We start from the raw sequence: 23,596 nt of genomic DNA on the forward strand, positions 1-23,596 counted from the left end.
TAAACTTACCTTGTTTGGATCGAAGTTCTCTTGCGCTTTAAAGTCGTTCATGTTGCAGTTTGTACTCTGTGAAAACGCTCTCCAGCACGTCAGTAAAATCACAGATAATGACCTAATGAGACCCATAATTGTGGGATTAGGAAAACGGGCGCGGCATAACATACACACACACTGTACAAAACCCATATGTTGAAGGGACCAAGGCTAGCACAGACCAGCAGACCTCTTCTTTGTTCCACCTGCCCTCGTCTAACAAGGTGGGTATGTGTGTCCCTGAATAGCTGACATGCGAGGGTCAGGTGAGAGTCAATATAAGAACGAAAAGTAATGATGAGGCTTGAGAGACGCTGCAAAACAGGGGAGGCTATCCATAATAGTACAATCAGTCATCTGGAACATACCTTGCGTCTTTCCAACATCATTAAAAACTGTCTGTCTTAGTTTTTTGGTGGTTCGTGTTAAATGTTGTTTTGGGAATTGGACTTGTGATTATTTACCTGGGACGTCCTGATTGGTTGACGGCTGGTATATGAAGGTCTGTTTCGACACATAGATCCAGGGTATGCATAAGGGAGGTAATATTCTCATGCACGTGTAGATGCTATAGTAAAAGATATAAAAACACAGAGATTGACATTTTTTCCTCATCTGCTGCAACAGGATCGAAACTTTGATCGAAGTTCAAGTTTCAGTTCATTTGCTTTAATGTCTGGCTTTACACAACACTGAGGTCGTGAATCATGTCTCTGACGAACATGGACTCGCAACTGAAGAAAGTTCTCACTGCTTCGGATGTAGCTTTAAGTCAGGATGTTTGCCACGTATCTTACGAAGGGTGGTGGTTAAATTATCTGGACAAACCTCTTTATTTAAGGCCTCTAGCGAACCAGTTAGATTTGAATTCGAGCTTTAAATTTAAACTAAAATAAAAGAGGATATAGAACATGTTTTCTTGGCTTCTTTATAATTCTTTTCACCGGCGGGTCGTATATAGTTCTCAGTCGTTTTGGTACTGTTGATACTTCCATTCACAGATATAATTTATGCAGTATCTTTGAATGAATAATCTATACATTTTCGTACCGCTTCGGTGACTGGACTGGTTGACCAAGTGTCGTATAATGTGACTGGGTGATATATTTTTAAGCACGGGGTAAAACCCTAAGCATTTATACATACATATACATTTTCTAGAATGCCATCGAGTTCCTGTGTGCAAAGTAGAAGTTGAGATTTGAATTCGGCTCTAATTTAGTCTAGTCTACAGCATGATTTACGATCACTTTTAAATACTAGGTTTATGTGTTTTTATGGAGAGGTTATGTTTACAAGACATGTGGAAGTGAATTGATGGGGCTACAGGCTATCTAGTTATAGCACATAACCCTAGCTAAGTTGTAAGAAAAAAATCACCATCTGATAATAAACTTCGTCTTGTACGAGTGAGTGCGAGATGCTTACCTGAAGAGAGAGACAGGATATGCTGCATTTAAATTTAATGATGTGTGAAGAAGCTAGGTTTCAATTCGAATTGCTAGGTCAATGGTCAAAGGCCGATCAGATGCCATGAGATCGGATAGCATGGTGTAAAGCTAATCAGTTAGTACCCGAGGTTGTGTAGCCGATTTGCCGCTGTAAGGCTGTGAGACTGTTTAAGTACACTCAGGTTATAAAAAGCTAATCAGCTAGCGCTCCAGGTTATGTGGCCGACGTGTTGCTGTATGGCTGCGAGGCTGTATAAGTAAACTCAGGTAGTATAACGGTAATTAGTATTTATGCGTTAAACACTTCATTGTGTTTTTTGTAAGTATACAGATGTTGTATAAGGGCAATCAACGACTGTGTGCCAGATTGCTTGACTGATCAGATGCTGCATAGCTATCAGTTGGCATAATTATACTAAGAAATTTGCTTGAACATTATAGTAATTAGCTGGCATGCCAGGTACCTGAAATAAGCTTCGGTTCCTTTACAGGCAAGCAATGGGTTGTTGAATGATACTTATTACTTAACTATTGCTTAGGAGTAAAAAAAATATATATATATACTAGTACCACATATAGATATATAATATGTGATTAAGACATACATCGTAGGGAGAAAAACTAGAGCAGCTACTGATCACACGTAACCGGTGATATACAGCCTCTTCTCAGTTTACCTCAGTTAGGGTTGTGTTCTAACTGTTCATGTAATTGCATAAATAGTAGCAAAAAACCGCTGTAAGCTCATTGGCGATATATATTATGAATATGTTCAATAAAGTCCACCATACAATCAAACAGTTTACTGCGTTTAACTCAGTGGAAAAATCAAAAGAAAATAAGTTTTCAATTTACTTTCTACTTGTATTTACTTTCTTTTTATGGTTTCGCACCCTGTAAAGGATAATTGAATATTAGCTTAAGTAAAAAGAAAGCTAAAATATGAAGTAAGATTCATATTACAGACAACTGTAAGTTATGCGTAAAAATACTTTCATTTATTTTTTAGTTTGTTTTTAAGAGTGTTCAAAGGTATTCATAAATTTGAAAACTATGGTGGGCTTTATGAGGCACACTAACGGTATCTAGGAACTCAGTAATTTCAGTAATCATTCACTCATAGGTAAAGTTATTCCAACATTGTGTGTCGTGATATAGTTAAAAAAGACTTCTTGTGCCGTCAGAGTTCTTAACCCAAGATAGTATGGTTTATAAAGCCCACCTTATAATTCAAATATTTGAGCGCCTTTAACTCTTTTCACAAAAATCGAAAAAAAATAATGAAAGTATGTTTATGTGTAGTTTTAAATGGTCTGTTTAGTGATGCCTTCTTCGATTTTAGAAGTCTTTCCCCTTTAAGCTCCGTTTTTAATTGTGTCTAAACTACCAGCGTGGTACAGCCTCTCTATGCAAAGTTTACACCTTAATACTTCCTTACACAAAGAAAGTTAGATGATCCTCGAAGTTCATGTTTACCCAAGGGTTTAATTTCCTCATTTGAAATTCTACTTACATAATAGATAAAGCTATGTACATATTGTGCTCCTGACTAATTATGCGTCTGTATATACGAACAGGAAACCTAAGATAAATACTTTGCAGCGTCTCCTTTCTTGGGCACGTCGACCTCATTGTTTTCTAACATGTGATACCCCGTGTCTGATTCCATCACTGTCTCCACCACAATGAGAATGTGAGCATGTTCAACGCTCGCCTCTTATAATGTACAGCATTAAAGCATGGAAACTCTATCACCCTATATTCATGCAGCAAGGCTCGTTCCCACACAATTAGATTACTTCGACGGTCACTTCCGCTTGTTCTTCATATCGCAGAGCGTAAATTGGTCCTTACAACGGGTAATACGAAATTATAGTGAGTCAGTCAACTTTTTAAAAAAAGTTTTTATTTATAGTTTATCTAGAGCGAAAATAGTAGGAAGAACGATTAATATTATCACTGTGCGTTTTTCAAAACAAAATTGTCTAATTTAGTATTACAAAAAAGAGAATTTGCGTAAGACTTAAAAGATGCAGACGACACGACCGTGTATTGTCAGCTGTTGTGTGGTAGCTGCCATCGGTTTTGTAACGGGCGCGCTAATTGGTCACTTTGCGACTTCGACACGCAATGACTCCACAAAGACACCCAAGGAACAGAAAGGCAGGGATGGTATCGATCCATCAGTAAAGGCTGACATACTGAATGAGATTAACGCAGAAAGCATTAAGGAAAACCTAAGGTAAGATAATGTGGTTGGCCAGAAATACCATGGATTCGTTACATCTTCATATAGTGGCTCTGTAAGCTGTATTACATACAACTATTAAAAATGTCGGTTACAACAGGAAAGTTTAACAGTGAAGCAACACTCTAAAAGTGTACGTACAGACGTGTGCAATATTTTTCTGCATTTTACGATATATAAAAGTACAGTAAAGAATTTACGAAGATAAAGCAAGCAGGCCTAAAAATTACAAGAAAAGTATACATTGTAACTTTGGACATTACAGTCATGATGGACCATGGAATCATGTATGTATGTATGTATACTTGGGTTTTAAGGTCGTACAAAACAATTTTTCACTCATATGACGACGAGGAGATATTAGGTGTGTGCACATATATTGTGTCTTCTTGTGACAGGGCGAGTCCATGCCGCCAAAGTGATGCCGCCACTGAATTAAGTATCATGCCGAAGACACCGGATATGACACCCCACCCAGTCACATTATGCTGACACTGGGCCAACCAGTCATGTTTCCTTGCTCAAGCCTCTTAGTAATGAGCATTTTGAAAGCGAGGCAGTGCCAAGCACCATTTTAAAAGCCTTTAGTATGACCCAATCGCGGATTTGATCCCGAGGTCTCCCGACTTCGAGACGAATGGTCTAACTATTAAGCCACAGAAGCGAAGGCATGGAATTACATTCATCCATTCTAGCTGTATCTTTAAATTACGCATTGGTATATTTTATTGGTGTTCATATCTTCACACCATTTCTACTGTAAAAAAGCATGAGGCGATGGTATACCATTACGTCACCCTGAAATGCTTATATTACCACTCAGAAACGTGCGGATAATCGTGGGTTCCACTATAATGCTGGCCCTTGTTACATAAGTGAAATATTCTTAAGTACGGCGTAATACTCCAATAATATGAAAAAATAAACAAATAGCTTGCCCGCTTAAAGCTGTTGTTACTTTTTAACGTGATGGAGGTAATAACAGCCATTTAGAAATAAATTATAAATTAAGAAGTTGACTAATCCTTTAAGCAAAAAAAATTTGTAGTAACTTTATCACAGTGACATTATAGCGGACATTTTGTTATTCTTAAAACTCAGCGTCACATAAGGGCGGTATAAACAATGTTTGGTGGTTAGATATTACAGCAGTTTGTAGATGGTGTAATTGTAGATTGATGGTAATTTATAATTGACGTTTGATGCAAACGTGTGACTGCTGTCTGATGGTGAGGTATAAATGTAAATTGATGGTAAGGCATAGCTGCAGTTTGATGGAAGGCATGACTACGGTTTGATGGTAAGGTATATCTGCAGTTTGATGGAAGGCATGACTACGGTTTGATGGTAAAGTATAATCACAGATCGATGGAAAGGTATAGCTGCAGTTTGATGGGAATGTATGACTGCTGTCTGATGTTCAGGTATAATTGGAAATTGATGGTAAGGTATATCTGCAGTTTGATGGAAGGCATAACTACGGTTTGATGGTAAGGTATAATCACAGATCGATGGAAAGGTATAGCTGCAGTTTGATGGGAATATATGACTGCTGTCTGATGGTGAGGTATAATTGGAAATTGATGGTAAGGTATATCTGCAGATTGATGGAAGGCATGACTACGGTTCGATGGTAAGGTATAATCACAGATCGATAGAAAGGTATAGCTGCAGTTTGATGGGAATGTATGACTGCTGTCTGATGGTGAGGTATAATTGGAAATTGATGGTAAGGTATAGCTGCAGTTTGATGGAAGGCATGACTACGGTTTGATGGTAAGGTATATCTGCAGTTTGATGGAAGGCATGACTACGGTTTGATGATAAGGTATAATCACAGATCTATTAAAAGGTATAGCTGCAGTTTGATGGGAATGTATGACTGCTGTCTGATGGTGAGGTATCATTGGAAAATGATGATAAGGTATAGCTGGAGTTTGATGGAAGGCATGACTACGGTTTGATGGTAAGGTATAATCACAGATCGTTGGAAAGGTATAGCTGCAGGTTGATGGGAATGTATGAATGCTGTCTGCTGGTGAGGTATAATTGGAAATTAATGGTAAGGTATAGCTGCAGTTTGATGGAAGGCATGACTACGGTTTGATGGTAAGGTATAATCACAGATCGATGGAAAGGTATAGCTGCAGTTTGATGGGAATGTATGACTGCTGTCTGATGGTGAGGTATAATTGGAAATTGATGGTAAGGTATATCTGCAGTTTGATGGAAGGCATGACTACGGTTTGATGGTAAGGTATAATCACAGATCGATGGAAAGGTATAGCTGCAGGTTGATGGAAATGTATGACTGCTGTCTGATGGGGAGGTATAATTGGAAATTGATGTAAGGTATATCTGCAGATTGATGGAAGGCATGACTACGGTTTGATGGTAAGGTATAATGACAGATCGATGGAAAGGTATAGCTACAGCTTGATGGGAATGTATGACTGCTGTCTGATGGGGAGGTATAATTGGAAATTGATGGTAAGGTATATCTGCAGTTTGATGGAAGGCACGACTACGATTTGATGGTAAGGTATAGCTGCAGTTTGATGGAAGGCACGACTACGATTTGATGGTAAGGTATAGCTGCAGTTTGATGGAAGGCATGACTACGGTTTGATGGTAAGGTATAATCACAGATCGATGGAAAGGTATAGCTGCAGTTTGATGGGAATGTATGACTGCTGTCTGATGGTGAGGTATAATTGGAAATTGATGGTAAGGTATATCTGCAGATTAATGGAAGGGATGACTACGGTTTGATGGTAAGGTATAATCACAGATCGATGGAAAGGTATAGCTGCAGTTTGATGGGAATGTATGACTGCTGTCTGATGTTGAGGTATAATTGGAAATTGATGGTAAGGTATATCTTCAGTTTGATGGAAGGCATGACTATGGTTTGATGGTAAGGTATAATGACAGATCGATGGAAAGGTATAGCTACAGCTTGATGGGAATATATGACTGCTGTCTGATGGTGAGGTATAATTGGAAATTGATGGTAAGGTATATCTGCAGATTGATGGAAGGCATGACTACGGTTTGATGGTAAGGTATAATGACAGATCGATGGAAAGGTATAGCTACAGCTTGATGGGAATGTATGACTGCTGTCTGATGGGGAGGTATAATTGGAAATTGATGGTAAGGTATATCTGCAGTTTGATGGAAGGCATGACTACGGTTTGATGGTAAGGTATAATGACAGATCGATGGAAAGGTATAGCTACAGCTTGATGGGAATGTATGACTGCTGTCTGATGGGGAGGTATAATTGGAAATTGATGGTAAGGTATATCTGCAGTTTGATGGAAGGCACGACTACGATTTGATGGTAAGGTATAGCTGCAGTTTGATGGAAGGCACGACTACGATTTGATGGTAAGGTATAGCTGCAGTTTGATGGAAGGCATGACTACGGTTTGATGGTAAGGTATAATCACAGATCGATGGAAAGGTATAGCTGCAGTTTGATGGGAATGTATGACTGCTGTCTGATGGTGAGGTATAATTGGAAATTGATGGTAAGGTATATCTGCAGATTGATGGAAGGGATGACTACGGTTTGATGGTAAGGTATAATCACAGATCGATGGAAAGGTATAGCTGCAGTTTGATGGGAATGTATGACTGCTGTCTGATGTTGAGGTATAATTGGAAATTGATGGTAAGGTATATCTTCAGTTTGATGGAAGGCATGACTATGGTTTGATGGTAAGGTATAATGACAGATCGATGGAAAGGTATAGCTACAGCTTGATGGGAATATATGACTGCTGTCTGATGGTGAGGTATAATTGGAAATTGATGGTAAGGTATATCTGCAGATTGATGGAAGGCATGACTACGGTTTGATGGTAAGGTATAATGACAGATCGATGGAAAGGTATAGCTACAGCTTGATGGGAATGTATGACTGCTGTCTGATGGGGAGGTATAATTGGAAATTGATGGTAAGGTATATCTGCAGTTTGATGGAAGGCATGACTACGGTTTGATGGTAAGGTATAATCACAGATCGATGGAAAGGTATAGCTACAGTTTGATGGGAATGTATGACTGCTGTCTGATGGGGAGGTATAACTGCAATTTTAGTGGAAGGCACGACTGCAGTTCGATGGATATAATCACATATTTATGGTAAGGTATAATTACAGGTTTTTGACTAGAAGCGCTCATCTGGCGGGAACCCCAGCCGACCTGGAGATTGCGCAATATGTCAGAGAACTCTGGAAGCTGTACGGACTGGACGTGGAGATCGTCCCTTACGAAGTGCTTCTATCTTACCCACGGGACGATCACATCAACACGGTTAGCTGTGTCCCTACTTCACTCTATTTTGCTTGCTGCTTCGAAATAACCTCGAATTACCTTTAGATATACATTGACATGACACGAAGGCGTGTTTCCTCCCTCCACAATGCCGGCTGGTGTCGTAAAATACCAATCAAAGTACGGTTAGGTCTATAGTCGCGAACCACGCGTCCCTCTGGCTGTATTCCAACTTTATGAGTTCACTTCCATATCAGACTTACTACGTTTCTGCTCAACATTTGTCTGGTGGTCCTGCGCCATGGTGTTTTAGTCGGCATTTACAGCTCAGTGCTTTTTGTAATTCACAACGTTAAATCCCATTAGTTTGTTTCCGGACGAAGACAGTGCTTCGTTTGACGTTATAATTATTCAAAAACAACTGGCATGCTAAATAATTGGCGGAGTTTATTATATTTTGGCGAAGAGGGACATCAATTTCCTAAACGTTGAGTTTCCCCGGGGCTCTGCCCGATTTCCTCTCACCATAATGCTGGCCGCCGTCATATAAGTTAAATATTCTTAAGCGCTAGAGCGCTAAGCAACTGAGCCACGGAGGCCAGCTGTTTGATATTGTTGTCATGTTTTAGTACAACATTATCTTAATTAATGCAATTTATTTTATCTTTTGTAATTATATGACTTTACGGAAGTATGGCTTCAGGCATCGATGTTTAAAAATTCTAGTCTCTTCGATAACTTCTTGACGAAAACAAGTTTACGGAGTGTAACGTTATGAATATTATAACTACACATTCTTTACAATAATATAGACTTCCAAGACATCAATGTGCACAGCTTGTGGTGTTATCACTGATTAAAGGCAATTTTCCCAGTGATAATTATTAACTGCACAGAGTGCTGAATATAACCAAAAAGAAACAGACTAAAAATACTGTTAAAGGCAAAGACAACACTAAAATAAAGTATACATCAGCTGAAAGACCATTAAAAACTGTCCAGGAAAACAGAGTAAAATGGTGTTAAAACATAACTTCTACGTCGATCTGTTGTGACACAGAGGGTATCAATATCGTCACTTTCATTTCATTTTGGCCGAAATAATTTTCCAGATCAAATCGGCGAATGCATTCACAGATCTATATGTTTATGCATTTTGAATGATACAATGTAGCAGTCATGTGCGTGTTAAGTTGCAGAACCCTTATGTGACGTCACTGGTTCCAATGGTGCTCAGAAAAGGCTATCATAGAATAAAATGTCCCAATGTATTTTACTAAGTTGAACATATAAAAAATTAATCCAACTATTTTCCCAGAGATTTTTAATGGTCTTTCATCTGACATATACTTCATTTTAGTGTTGTCATTGCCTTTAATAGTGATGGGGCCTCCGTGGCTCAGTTGGTTAGCGAGCTAGCGCAGCGTAATGATCGCTGTGAGTTCAAGTCCAGCTCATACTCGCTTCCTCTCCGGTCGTACGTGGGAAGGTCTCCCAGCAACCTGCGGATGGTCGTGGGTTTCCCCCGGGCTCTGCCCGGTTTCCACCCACCATAATGCTGGGCTACCGTCGCATAAGTGAAATATTCTTGAGTACGGCGTAAAACACCAATCAAATAAATAAATGAATTTAATAGTGATGTTTTTTTTACACTGCAAACAAAACGAAATCTTGATCGGTTTGTTTTCTTTACCACGTTTTGTCCTGCTGTTTGGAAAATGTAATCGATTTTCTATTTTATATAAATGAACTGTAGGTCAGCCTTGTCGAGTCGAACGGCACGACCACATACACAACCTCTGCCGGGGATGTGGCCATCAGACTGGTTGCGGACCAGGCAGACGGAGTACAGCCCTTCAATGGCTTCTCTGGCAGTGGAAACGCCACGGGTAATGCTACATCCCATTTATATTTTTTGGCGTCTATCTGTGTGTCTGTGTGTCTCTCTGTAACTTTATGGAAGACGTTAGCCGCCGATTTGTTTAAGATATTGTTTACAAGCCTTACCTCGGCCTATCCCGATTCACTAATATTTCTAAACAGTTCTTATTCATTGTCAGATGTTGTGTTTTTTGTTTTGTTTTTGTTTGATTGGTGTTTTACGCCGTGCTCAAGAATATTTCACTTATACGACGGCGGCCAGCATTATGGTGGGCGGAAACCGGGCAGAGCCCGGGGGAAACCCACGACCATCCGCAGGTTGCTGACACACCTTCCCACATACGGCCAGAGGTCAGATGTTGTGAGGACACAAATGCACATTTTTTTATGCCTTGTAATATACTAGCTCGTGTATGGTTCTATTGTTTGAATTCATCATGCGATAAGAAAATCTGCTTGAAGAACACAACCTAAAAAAACGTTGAGCTAGAAAACTGTGGTAACATTTTTCCAGTGAAGAATCTTTGAGACATTCTAGTATGGCAGCGAAGTGATGAGGGAGTCAGAGAGGTATAGGAGCATGCCACCCTGGTGTGGCCAACCTAAATCAGCCGGACACCTTCTGTGATGGATTCGCGGGTGTATAACAAAACAAATAACAAACCAAAGACATGACATAATAATGAAGAATTGATGAATAAGGACACGTTTTGCCTTCAATGCTCTCAATCTTTTACATTAACTATATCACAATTTAATAATGTCGTTTAGTGTAGAACGGCTTTACAGCTTACATTATTTATTTATTTATTTATTTGATTGTACTCAAGAATATTTCACTTACACGATGGCGGCCAGCATTACAGCTTAAATTATAAAATGTGTTTGACGTTTAGTCATGCATTTAAATCAGATTTATTTGATTGTTATTGAGCGTTATACATAAGAATCTTGAGTTTTACATGAAAGATCTAAGGAAGTGGACAAACCGGCATAAACTACCAGCCATTGGCAATTTACCTGCAAACTTTCACATGCGTGTCATGCACACGTCATATTGGTGAAAGACTACAGCAGTCTGCAGTGAACTTTATGTAAAACCAAACGAAATGGAGAGTCCCCCTGGATTGGTATTACCACCAACGCCAAGAGAACAGTCAAAGTTAAAGGTAACTTCAAAATGCCGCCAGTCATTGGGATTGAGTTGACAAGTCAGGGGCATTGTGATTCAAAAGGTTTGTTTTTTTCTACAGGGAGAACTTGTCTACGCTAACTATGGACAAGAGTCAGACTTTGCTAAATTGAAGTCACAAGGGATTAACTGCACAGGAAGGATTGTTATTGCCAGATACGGAAAGATCTTCAGAGGAAATAAAGTGAGTTGATCGGACTGACTCTCCGCTCGTGGTAATCCTTTGATGGTTAAATTATAACTATGGTTTAATGGTAAGGTTTAACATGCGTTTTGATGATAACTATGTATCATCAAACTATGTAATTATATTTTGGTTCAGATTAGAAACGGCAATAACGTTGCTGAATGAAAAACTTTGAAGACTCCTTCTAGAGTGGTTCTAATTCCTCAAAGCGACTGAATACTTTGTTTTTCACTCAGCAATTCTGTCCCTGATTATTCATCGGTCTGGTCATTACGCCCAAAAGCCTGTGACAATCCATGACGGGTAAAGGTAAAATTCAGCCATTAAGCCAGATATCTTGCCAAATCATCCATATTGTACAAAGATACAATTCACTCACCAGTGACAGCATTTCTGTGATTGAATTTTTGCAGGCCCTTTCAGCCCAGAAAGCTGGGGCGATAGGTCTAATACTGTACTCTGATCCCGCCGATTATAATCCTCTAGCCAACAACACGAGCGTGTTCCCCAACAGCTGGTGGATGCCCGGAAGTGGGGTGCAGAGGGGTGGGCTAGCAATCAACAAGGGTGACCAATACACGCCCGGATATCCGTCTACATGTGAGTGAGTCACTTGTCACCACTCAGAGCCATTCTGACTTATATGCTCACACTTTTTTGTAGTCGATTCCACCGTGCAGCGAATACTGTACCCACAATGCTAAAGCCATGTCTTGCGGGTCTTCCAGCGATCACGATTGATAATGTAAGGAATCTTTATCTGTCTGTCCTCCGATTTTCTCCACAATTCAATGGTTCCTTGGATGAACTTCACAATTCAATGGTTCCTTGGATGAACTTCACAATTCAATGGTTCCTTGGATGAACTTCACAATTCACCGGCATGATGATGATGACCCAAGGAAGTTGTGCCCAGTGTCAAAGAACTGAATATTAAAATTTGGCAATGATGACTTCATAAATCTTTTCAACTGGCTCTACCCTCGACATGCTGGATTGGCGCACAAAGCTTACAATCCTCATATCTCTAAAATGACGAGGCCTCATGTTTAAAGCGCAGAGTTCTTGTATGTTTACTGATTACTTCAGAAATGGATCATTAAAAGAGAGTCGAAAGTGATTTCAACTTGTATATTTCCAAATCTCGATGTTGACAAAAAATAACTCACCGTTTTAAGACTACTTTCTTTCCCTATATACAGGGTATGCATACCGCTTACGGGACGTAGAGTTAAACGAAAGACTACACAGATCCCAGTTCATCAGTCAGCTACAACGATGCTCTGCCTTTGCTCAGGTACGCCAATCATCATTCCGTTGCTTATATCTACACATATATCTGAAAACAACAAATCGCATCATTTGGAACACCAACTCAAAAGCAGTTCTAGCAATACATTCTTAGAGAAGACATTACATTTTCAGTAGTCTACATAATAAACATACGACAAGTTTGCTTTCCTTTACTTGGGATTTGCTTTCAATTCAACATGATTTGTGTTATGCCAAGACGGTGTCTCCTTCTACCTACCAGTAGCAGTGCAGACCTATTTATCGTACACATAATGTCGACACATTATGCTGTCTAACTGTAACGCCTTGTTGGAGACACCAAATATGACGTTCTTGCGAGACAAGTGGATGCATGGCCTATATCCTTTAAGGTTGAGTGCAAAGTGAAGAAGGGGCGACATTTTCAAAAGTGACTGCATAATTTTAAACAACTCAAATTCACATCACCGTTTGCAAAAGGATTTCTGATAAGATGCATTAATAAGTATACATTACGCTGGTAATTATTAGTATCTTTCCACGCGTATGTCGACAAAAATCGTGCAAATCAAGTGTAAACTTTTTGTCTAAATTTAATTTCCAGAACGAGCTGTACCGCACAGTTGCTGTTAGTCTGACAAGATGTGTCTTTTTCTAGATCAATGGCTGGACCGGTAGCACCCCCTTCATTTCGCGGAGGCTTGCCAGTTACATACAGATTAGGTCCACAGCTCACCAATAACAGGTAAGTTTATTCTAGTGTTTTGGAGGCTCAACCAGACCATACAATTTTATTTCACGATACCTGACTATTTTTCCGCGTGACTATTTTGCTAGTTATTGTATGTTAAATGTGTTGACAGTAAAAGCGTTTTGAATAATTCTACACCGGTGACGTCTAATAAATTGCAATTAACATCAAAGCATTTTTTCACCTAATTCTGTCTAAACCATGGTGATAGGGGGCGTGTAATTTGCTACTATTTATGCATTTACATGAACAGTCAGGATAAAACCCTGACTGAGATAAAGGCTGCTCAGGTTTTACTCTCTCTGCTGTACGTTTTTTAATTATCTGTGGTTGGATGTGAGCTTACATATAAATGTGCTCTGTATTGTTTACACCTTTATCCAAAGACTGCAAAAACTTGGGATTTGAAGACGCCATTATTCAAAGATTCTTAATTCAAAAGATTCTTCAAAGATTATAGTTGTCTTCATTGAACGATTTACACGGTATGGTAAACAGACGCTCTAATTCCACAACAAACCTAATTCAAATATAGTATTTTGGTTTGTTTAGGATCGTGAAGATGGATATCCAGAATTACCGTACAAACAGAACAGTGTACAACGTGATTGGCAAAATAAATGGCGCAGTAGAAAAAGGTAATTCATTTCCTTAAACAAGACTTAATCGAAGAAGCGGTGTCTGAGGAGATGCGTGGCTCATAAAACGCTGCAGTCAGCCCTCTGTGGGAAGAGAGATATTTTCTTTTCGAGACTTTGGTGAAGAAGAACGTGTGAAGGAGGGATACACGTAGACAACTCTTGGGAGGAGGAAATTTGTTTGGACACTTGCACGGTCGTGTGTATGAAGATGGATATCTGGGACTTTTTGACGAAGTTTTTTTTTTGTGGGGTTGTGGATATGATATCTGGTAAGAGGCTCGTACGAAGTCATATGTGTGGACATGGATATCTCAGAAGACACTTGGGTGAAGTTGTCTGTGAAGAATTCTTATACCTTACATGTGCTAAAAGATGAGAAAACATAAAAATGCCATAAAGTATAGACGCAAATGTTTGAAAAGTTAGCCATAAATATGGATTCTTTATTGTTTTTCATTTTTTTTAATGTGTAGTGGGTATTTTGAGCCATTTTTTGGTATATATTGTCTTTACATAATAATGTTCTAAATGAAGATGAAACACATGTTTAATAAATATATTCGCGCTAGAAGTTTGTCTTTTCAGCTAACAAGATGTCAGCCGTCAGTTTTAATCATATTTTTATATTTAATATTATCATAATTCAAATTATAATTCATAATTAAATGCATGCGTTTGGATAAAAACAACAAATTAGCATTCGAATAAGTTTATTAGGCATGCATCACATCGTTTTAAAAACATTATTATACAAAGATGATAAATACTAAGAGGTGGTCCGAAAATATCCACCATACAAAAATATTTTCATTTACCCTTTTGCCTCGAAAGAAAAAAATCAAAAATTATAGCAAAAAAACACATTTTCCAATAATTGTTAGCACTCTTTCATTTGTAATTTGCATCATTTTTATGTTTTCTTCTCTTTTAATTGCCTCCCATTGCATTGGACCCTCTGAAGCGCCTAAGATTAATGACCTCTGAAAAGAGGTTGTGGCTGCTCTTGAATTGGGATATAGCTTAGCAAGCAACTCACGAATGTTCCCACAAGAATGCCCTCGGTTCAGACCGGTACGTTTTAATTCGGAAACCATCTAGATGCATGGATACAAGGAGCGGTTGACCCCTCTAGTGGAACCCGCAACATTACTGGAAATAGCTAGAGTGTTCGGACGGCAACTCGAGAAAGGTAAATCTTTTTGTCGTTTTTGTACATATATATTTAATTATTTTCATTGTTGCTTTAATATGTTGTTCTCAAGAATATTGACCATGCATCCGAATCATTTAATGTTTTAAAAAATTACATAACAGGATCCAGCCGTACCTGGATAATTTACCCAGCACTAAATATATTGTTAAGCTAAATGAAAATCATTATATGTGATAAATCCTCAAAAGAATTAACCTGTTTCTTATACAGATAATTAACCCAGTCCACCAATCACAACGTCACTGATTTGTGCTGTCTGAAACAACGCTTGTTTTCCGGACGTAACCTCTGTCATAAGATGATTTGTATTTGCAGGTTGGGTACCCCGTCGTACTTTGGTGTTCTGTAGCTGGGCGGCTGAAGAATACGGAATGGTCGGTTCCACAGAATGGGTGGAGGTAATCAGCTGCTTTTCTCAGAATCTGTCATAAAACTTCCCGTAAAATCACCTTTAAGAGCCATGAGGCACATTCTTCAATTTGCACAAGCGTAACTATCAAAATAAGACATACTTAAATTATACTTTTCCATAATAGATTTGCCCGTCGCAAAGATACGCACGCTTTGAAGAACGGACCACTGCCAACAAGCTGTCCTTACTTCCACTGTAATATAACAGTCGTAAATGACACTTAGGAGAACTTTGGACATGGTGTAAAATCATTTGTGAACCACGCGTAGATCAAGCGGTTCTCGTATTAGAGGTGTTTAACCACTAAAGCGACATGCAGTAGTTGTAAAACCCTCGTAGAAAATACTGAAGTTGGTGTGGTAAATATACAAACTTTTCTAAAAGTAAACGATGTTCTCGTGCATGTATCAGCCTTCTAAACCTTATTGTCTTGAGGTTACTCCGAGATCTGCCAAATGCGGTCTTTCAGTGTGTCCAGGCTATTGTGGAGTTTTTGTTTATACATTTTCATAATGGTATAAATCCGTGCTTAGGTATTCCAAGGTAAAATGTAATCAAACAACTCGCAAAACAGAAACTTTTACTTATGTATATAGAGTGCAACCGAGATAATTGCCTTTCGACAGCTAGGACTCACAAGATATACAGGTTCAATACCCGGCCTTGGACTGGGAATGTGTAGATTTGTGTCTGTTTGTCACATTTGTTCATTCATTTGATTGGTGGTTCATGCTGTACTCAAGAAAATTTCACTTGAGCCAACAGCGGCCAGGATTATGGTGGGAGGAAACAGGGCAGAACCCCGGGGAAACTCACGACCATCGATGTTTGCAGGCAGACCTTCTCAAGAGAGGAAACCAGCATGAGCTGGACCCACACTTTGTCACGCAGGCCTTGGTGACTATGAGCGGTGGGCGCGCTCATGTTGACATACTCTAACGTTCGTTAACTCGATCACTTGTCTTGCACCAATATGGCAACTTACAAAAGGTCTATGATTTTCACAGATCTCTCCAGTTTTCTCCACTCACAAAATTAACCGTGATCAAATAAGTAAAAAAAATTCTTTAGTATGCATTACGTTAAACAGCAACAACATTTATTTCTTTGATCACTGTTTTACGCCGTACTCAAAATGTTGATAGCGGTTCTGCGTAGACGGCCGGGTGTATGGTTGAGAGAACTAACGCTTTAATTCACCAGGTACCTAAACAAACCTGTCCGGCCACGATATGCTTGCAATATAGTGTGGCGTCAAGGCATAATCTTTCATTCATTCTGGCCTAATGGTTAGAGCGTTCGCTTCGTTCGCACTAAGAGGTTAGAGTAAGGAAACAGGACTAGCTCAGTGTCAGTATAATGTGACTGGGTGGGATGTCATGTCTAGTGTCTTATGCATGATATTTCAGTGGCGGCATCAGTTTTGTGGCACGGTCTGGCCACACCACAGGAGGACACAGTATATATCCACACTGTCGTCATAAGATTGAAAACTTGTTAAGTACGACTTTAAACCCTCAAGCATACAGTTTTGATGTGAGGTCCTAGCCGATCCAACGAGAACTAGTTTGGAAACACGGGACCCATTGGTCAAGGACTTCTGCATGGAAAGCTAGCGACGCTGTCTTGTGACAGTGACAGTCACAACAGGCAGGTAAGAAAACGCACAAGTACTCAATAGTCACCACCTGCGGCATTAGAGCCTATAATCTGTAAATTTTTGACAATTATTTTCAAACTCTGTTCACCTTCTGTTTTACCAGGAACATCTGAGAATATTAGACAAGCGAGCCGTGGCCTATTTAAATGTGGACATTGCAGTACAAGGTAAAAAAGAACCAATTACAACATCACTTTTATTAGATGGATTTGCAAGTGTTTAGTACTAAGTGACTCTGTCTTCTGTCAAACGTTTAATTTAACTATTAGTTCAATGCTAAGGTAAATAAACTCTTGCCAAATCGTAACATTCTTATATAAATTATATCGATCGAACACTATTCCTCGTTGTTGTTATGCATAGGACTCAAAACTTTAACATGCGGTTTTGTGTTAAGTTTAACACTGGGTAAGACGTCAGAGTTCAGTTTATGCGATCTGCCTCTGTATTACAGACGTAGCAATATTTCCGTATGCCCATATGCGCTGCATATATGTTGGGATAAATGTAGGACTCCCGCCACATGTAGGCCTATAACCAAATACGGAAGTACTGAGCTGGCAATAAGAACGTGAAGACACAAACAAACGACCGTGCGTTCCTCTGTTCAGGTGTTAAACTATTGTCACCTGTTGTTAGCAGGCAGGTGAAGATTATGTGATCTGTTGTTAATTCATAAATGGCCTATCTGAAACCATTGTACTCATTACCGTTCCTAGTCACTTTGTACCCGTTGCGATCTTTTTTCATATACCAATAGTGAAAAGCCATACATTTCTTTATTGTTTTACCAGGAAATACATCTTTTTCCGGGAAAGCCGTTCCTCTGTTGCGCTCATTGATGCTGGAGGCAACCAAACAGGTATATCGCATATAATATAGACCACATGCATATACATGTAGACATAAAACAGTACTAAATTTTCACTCAATAAACTTTCGTCTTCATATTTATTGTCCACGTATTCGGTGGCTTGGGTTGTCTAAAGGTATTCTTTTATTACAACTGCCTAACTTCCTGTGGAAATCGAGGTATCACTATCTTGTGCTGTTTTGGTGGCTGTTTTTTTCTTTGTAATAAAAACTTTCAAGCTTGCAAACCTGTGCTAGCAGATTTTTTTCATAAAAGTCCGGTTTTAGCTTGAAGTAGTGGGGAGTCCATTCCATTGGGAAAACTCTCTTTACGTGCATGAGTGTCCAATCAAATGCAGGATCGTGCGATTCGAATCTGAAATTATTGATGGGAATTGCTTTCATCGGGAAACACGATGGCTAAGTAAAATACTTCATTTTTTTCATATATCCCCTGAATACGTTAATGAAATAAATGCATTCATCAACCAATTATCTTATAAACTTTATGTGTTAATAATGTATTTTTATCAATTTACTTTCAATTCATTGTCTTCACGAGGAGTAGTAGAATGATGTCAACGTGGTGTATATATGCCATGTTTTGTTGACGTTATATGTAGGTGACAGACCCGAGAAACCCCCGCCAGACTGTGTACGATGCCTGGGTGGGGAACATACCTGACGGTGACACCGGAGATCCCGTGTAAGGACCGGCTGAAATGAAAGATTGCTTTTGAAGATTCCACAGAGCCTGCATGACTGGACTCACCAACACTGAAACACTTTTTCGCATTTCGCAAAACAGGATCGTGAAGAGCGCTTTATTGAATCGGAAAAATCTGCATATAGCTTGGCAAAATGGACCATAACTTTAAACGCTGTTTTGCCGATTTACTGAATGATGTTCAAACCTGGCTTTTTTGCAAGGAATTTTTACATTCCTCGGCTCTCACTTTGTTTTTTTGTCATTGTGACAATAAGTGTTCGTCGACGCTAGATCGAGTGCCCTTTGAAATCACTTGTCATCGATCAACATGGTGCACATATGACATAACATGTCGGAAAGTTCGTCACTAACTTGCCAAAGGTCGGTTGCTTACCACGGGTTCTTTGGTTTTCTCCACGCATAGAACCGACAGCTATCGTGTAAGTGAAAAACTCTTTATTGTGGCGTTAAACTGCAAAATTAAAGACCATGTTTAAAATGTCAGGGCCGTCGTCTCAATTAAAAACAGTATGGGGATGGTTAGGTTTTACGATTAGAGAGAGTATCTGAACCATGCATTGGTACGCTACCAAGTCAATGCACAATTATCGCCACGATATGGCTGGGATATTGCCGATGTGGCGTTAAGCCATAATCATTCATTCAATGCACAGTTCCATAATTTATTTATTTATTTATTTATTTGATTTGTTGTTTAACGCCATACTCAAGAATTTTGCACTTATACAATGGCTGTCAATTTTATGGGTGGAGGAAAACGGAGTGTCCAGGGTATAAACCACCAACTTTTGGCAAGTTACTGACGAACGTTCTTACATGTGGTGTAAGCTTACAGATATGCACACCATATATTGGTGGAAGATGCGTGGTTGTCGACGAACGTTACCATTGTTGACGGCTTATTGCCGCCAAGGCCCCACAGGTATTGAGAAAGGGGAGGGGGAGGGATCTACCAATTCCTGTCCAATTAATCCTTGGCTGACAAATTGTAGAATTCACTGTCTCAGCTTATTTACGTTTCTGTTCACCTTTTTGTCTTGTTTTGTTTTTCAGAGTAACTATTCCGGGATCTGGAAGTGACTTTCATGGGTTTATTCTACTAGCTGGAGTTCCGGTGGCAGATAGCAGATATACCTGGGATGTACGTTAACACGTCCACCTGTGGGCCAATATAGATTTGCCTCAATTAACAACTCGGCTTGTCAGGATGTCGTTATTCTGTTATACATTCATGCAATACACTCTTTAAGACAACTTTTCCTTTTTCTCCGTGGCTGGTTTCAGATGGTTGAAGCGCTGGCTCTCGACGGTAATCAGGTCTTTGGTAACGAGGTTCGAATCCAGCTCTCGCAACTTAAGTCGTTAGGTTTGTTAGATACCTGATGAAAATTGTTTAATCCGGACACTCCGGTTTCCTCCACCCATAAGCCTAACTGCTTTCATATAGGTGGGAAATTCTTTAGTATGGTGCCAAACACCAACAGTCAGTCAACTTCGTTATGATGCGTTCTCGAATCCGCTAGTTCGGCTATAGGTACAGACTCAGTCTGCACGTTTTAATCTACCCATAAAATCAACAGGCTGTTGTCGCACGTGTTACAATATCATTGAGTAGGGCCCTAAACCACTGAATAAAGTATTTTCTCTTGCCCCACCCCCATTTATCTTATAATGTTAAAATAAACAAGAAATTTTACAATCGGCATATTTCAAAGATCACCATTGAAACCTGCTGAAACCTGCAAGTTAGACAGCCACGATATGGCTACATTGAGCTTTAATCATCCATTCAAAAGCTAGTCTATCGCTAATATTACTTCTGATCTTGATGTGCTTTTATATCCGTCCCACTTTATCAAAACCTTATCTGTCAAGAAGGCACCATGTAACATTATTGTGCTAATTATTTTAGCATCGACGTTGGAGACTCCCCAGCTACCCTCTGTACCACACGGCTTACGACCTCTTCGATCAGATGCTGCTGATCGACCCATACTTCCGGTCCCACCAGGCAGTGGCCCGCGTCAATGCATACATGTTGCTGAAGCTTCTAGATGCCCGGATACTGCCGCTGGACGTACAGCAGTATGCCCTTGCCGTGACGAAGAATGTGGACAAGCTACAGGACAGAATCTCCTCGCAGCTGCAACAGGGGAACATAAATATTGGTATATAAACATATGTATCCGCCCGAGAAAGCCCGTGTGTGGGAATATTCAGATATAGGCCTACATAATTTCATTTAATTCTTTATTTCTTTAAACAGGATTTCTAAAGCGTAACAGCCGCTAGGGAGATCTCCTCTACACAACAATATATGTATACACTTAGATATAAAGGGAGACGGAAAGATGGTGGGCGCGAGCCTCGTTTGACCTCTGTCCTTGGATTCACTTCCGGAACCATTATCGTTTGCGAGATACGTGTGCCTAATTCGCGCTTAGACAGCGAGATGGACAGATATATCATCGTCTAGACAGTCAGATGGACAGATTGACGCGGAGACGCAGACAGACATATGTAATGTAAGTTATCGACAGATGGGCCAATACATATCAAAGTCTAGATAGACAGACGGAGATGTTTATATGGACACGCGTGCAGGCAGACGGGTAGTTACACGTTCGAGAGAGAGATATGGACGTCTTGACAAGACAGACGACCAGAGAGTTATACTATGAGACATCTACATGTACTCGCTAAAAACGATTGTGTGCAAAAAATACTCAAGATGTGTACCACAAGCAAACATTAATCGTAACAAATTTGCACAGGAACACTAATGTGTATCTTGCATACATCATATTTTTGTGTACCTACACTTTCAGTGTGTGCCAAATTGTGTATTTGTGATACACATTTTGTTTACATCGCGAGCTACACTAAAACATGTGTACAAAACACTACACAATGGGTTTCTGAAAGAAGTACGACAGATTGGCGTATAGATTGTGGCATCTAGTGAAGCGATCGAGAGTCAAATTTAATTTAGAGTCGGCATACTGCGATTAATCCATATAAGACAAATTGACATGTACAGATTGGAAAATGAACAAGAGGTGTGAAAAACGAGATCAACAGTGAACAGCCCACCTGGTTGTATACTAGTGTGTAGTTCATTCTTTCCAGTGCTTTTTCTTTCTTTTCTTTTTTCTTTCTTTTTGTAGATTCTGTGATGTCGGCTGCAATGAATTTTTCTCGAGCTACAACCAAATTCCAAAAACGCCTTGCAAAGTTGGACCTTTCCAAGTAAGATAAGACAGAGTTTAATACTAAAGTTTAAACTTGCCTTCTGAGAAGTAACTCTAAAAGTGGAGAACGCTTCTCGACTAAAACAAATAGGCCCGAATCTTGTACTGTTTGTAATATAATACGGTTTCTGATTTATTTGATTTATTTTATTGGTAATTTACGCCGTACTGAAGAATATTTCACTTATACGGCGTCCGCCAGCAGTATGGTGGGAGGGAGCCAAGCAGATAAGTATACTTTCTCTGACGTCACTTCCTAATCATTTGATGCAATTTCACTTCTCTGCTGATTATAGCGATCTTCAGGCTCGGATAATCAACGATCAATTGATGGGGGTGGAGAGGGTGTTTATAGAACCACACGGTCTTCCAGGCAGACCGGAAATCAGGTAGCTAATCCTTTAACCATGTACGCAAGACTCGGCTCTTTCTTTGCTTGCTCATCGAAACATTAATCCGAGGAAGTGTAGAATTTTATATTCTCTTTTTGGATTTACAATTGTTTACATATTTTAAGGTTTCCAATCGAGCTGCAAATTTTTAAAACTACATAATATGTAATGTAGTATCAGGTCGAGTTACTAGCAAACACATTTGTCAGCTATATAAGATAGCTTAGAGAATATTTTTTTAAATTATTATCTTAACTCAGATTAATCGTCTGGTTGTTGGAATCAGTCAACCCTTTACAACTATGTTCCATTTCCAGGCATGTCGTTTTTGCACCGTCGCTGACCAATAACTACGCGGGCGTTTCCTTCTCGGGAATTACCGACCTTCTACACAAAATCTCGAGCACCGACGTGAAGAGGTGGGAAGAAGTCAAGAAACAGATTTCTGTGATAACGTACGCCATTCAAAGTGCTGCAAATCTCCTGGCTCCAGTATTATGATTAATAAGTTGGATTTCAATAAACTTTGATCAGTTTTTGTGGCTGATCAAATGTTATAAATTAAGTATCTAGTTAAGAGATCCAATAAAGATGTAAGTCAATAAAACTAGAGAAATAACGGAATAAGATAATTGAAATACGTAACAAAAGAAATATGTGTGTAGGCTTATATGCATGATTAATTCGCAGAGTTTTCAAAAGTAGGCGGCTGAATTGAAAGTAATTATGTCACTATTACTATTGATTTAAATAGTAAGAATATTCAAAGTAGGCGACTACTGGGACGGCAGTAGACAGTTGTCTGCAGCCTGCTACTGGGACGGCAGTAGACAGTTGTCTGCAGCCTGCTACAGGGACGGCAGTAGACAGCTGTCTGCAGCCTGCTACAGGGACGGCAGTAGACAGCTGTCTGCAGCCTGCTACTGGGACGGCAGTAGACAGTTGTCTGCAGCCTGCTACAGGGACGGCAGTAGACAGCTGTCTGCAGCCTGCTACAGGGACGGCAGTAGACAGTTGTCTGCAGCCTGCTACTGGGACGGCAGTAGACAGCTGTTTGCAGCCTGCTACAGGGACAGCAGTAGACAGCTGTCTGCAGCCTGCTACAGGGACGGCAGTAGACAGCTGTTTGCAGCCTGCTACAGGGAC

General features: G+C 39.7%; 1 protein-coding gene across 1 annotated transcript; it reads left to right on the plus strand.

Annotated features, from left to right (window-relative positions):
* Positions 1–3,514: 3,514 nt before the first annotated feature.
* Positions 3,515–23,374, plus strand: LOC135467087 (putative N-acetylated-alpha-linked acidic dipeptidase). The gene is given in 21 exon segments (XM_064744848.1): positions 3,515–3,726; positions 7,902–8,055; positions 9,773–9,964; positions 11,151–11,273; positions 11,690–11,876; positions 12,479–12,573; positions 13,207–13,289; positions 13,553–13,606; positions 13,852–13,937; positions 15,008–15,024; positions 15,026–15,079; positions 15,081–15,129; positions 15,469–15,551; positions 17,329–17,392; positions 18,020–18,087; positions 18,701–18,764; positions 19,800–19,948; positions 20,720–20,975; positions 21,975–22,056; positions 22,355–22,447; positions 22,768–23,374. Coding segments are annotated over 21 exon segments (2,349 nt in total). The 3' UTR covers positions 22,952–23,374.
* Positions 23,375–23,596: the final 222 nt, after the last annotated feature.

The sequence above is a fragment of the Liolophura sinensis genome, chromosome 6, assembly GCF_032854445.1.
Source record: "Liolophura sinensis isolate JHLJ2023 chromosome 6, CUHK_Ljap_v2, whole genome shotgun sequence".
In the NCBI taxonomy this organism is placed as follows: domain Eukaryota; kingdom Metazoa; phylum Mollusca; class Polyplacophora; order Chitonida; family Chitonidae; genus Liolophura; species Liolophura sinensis.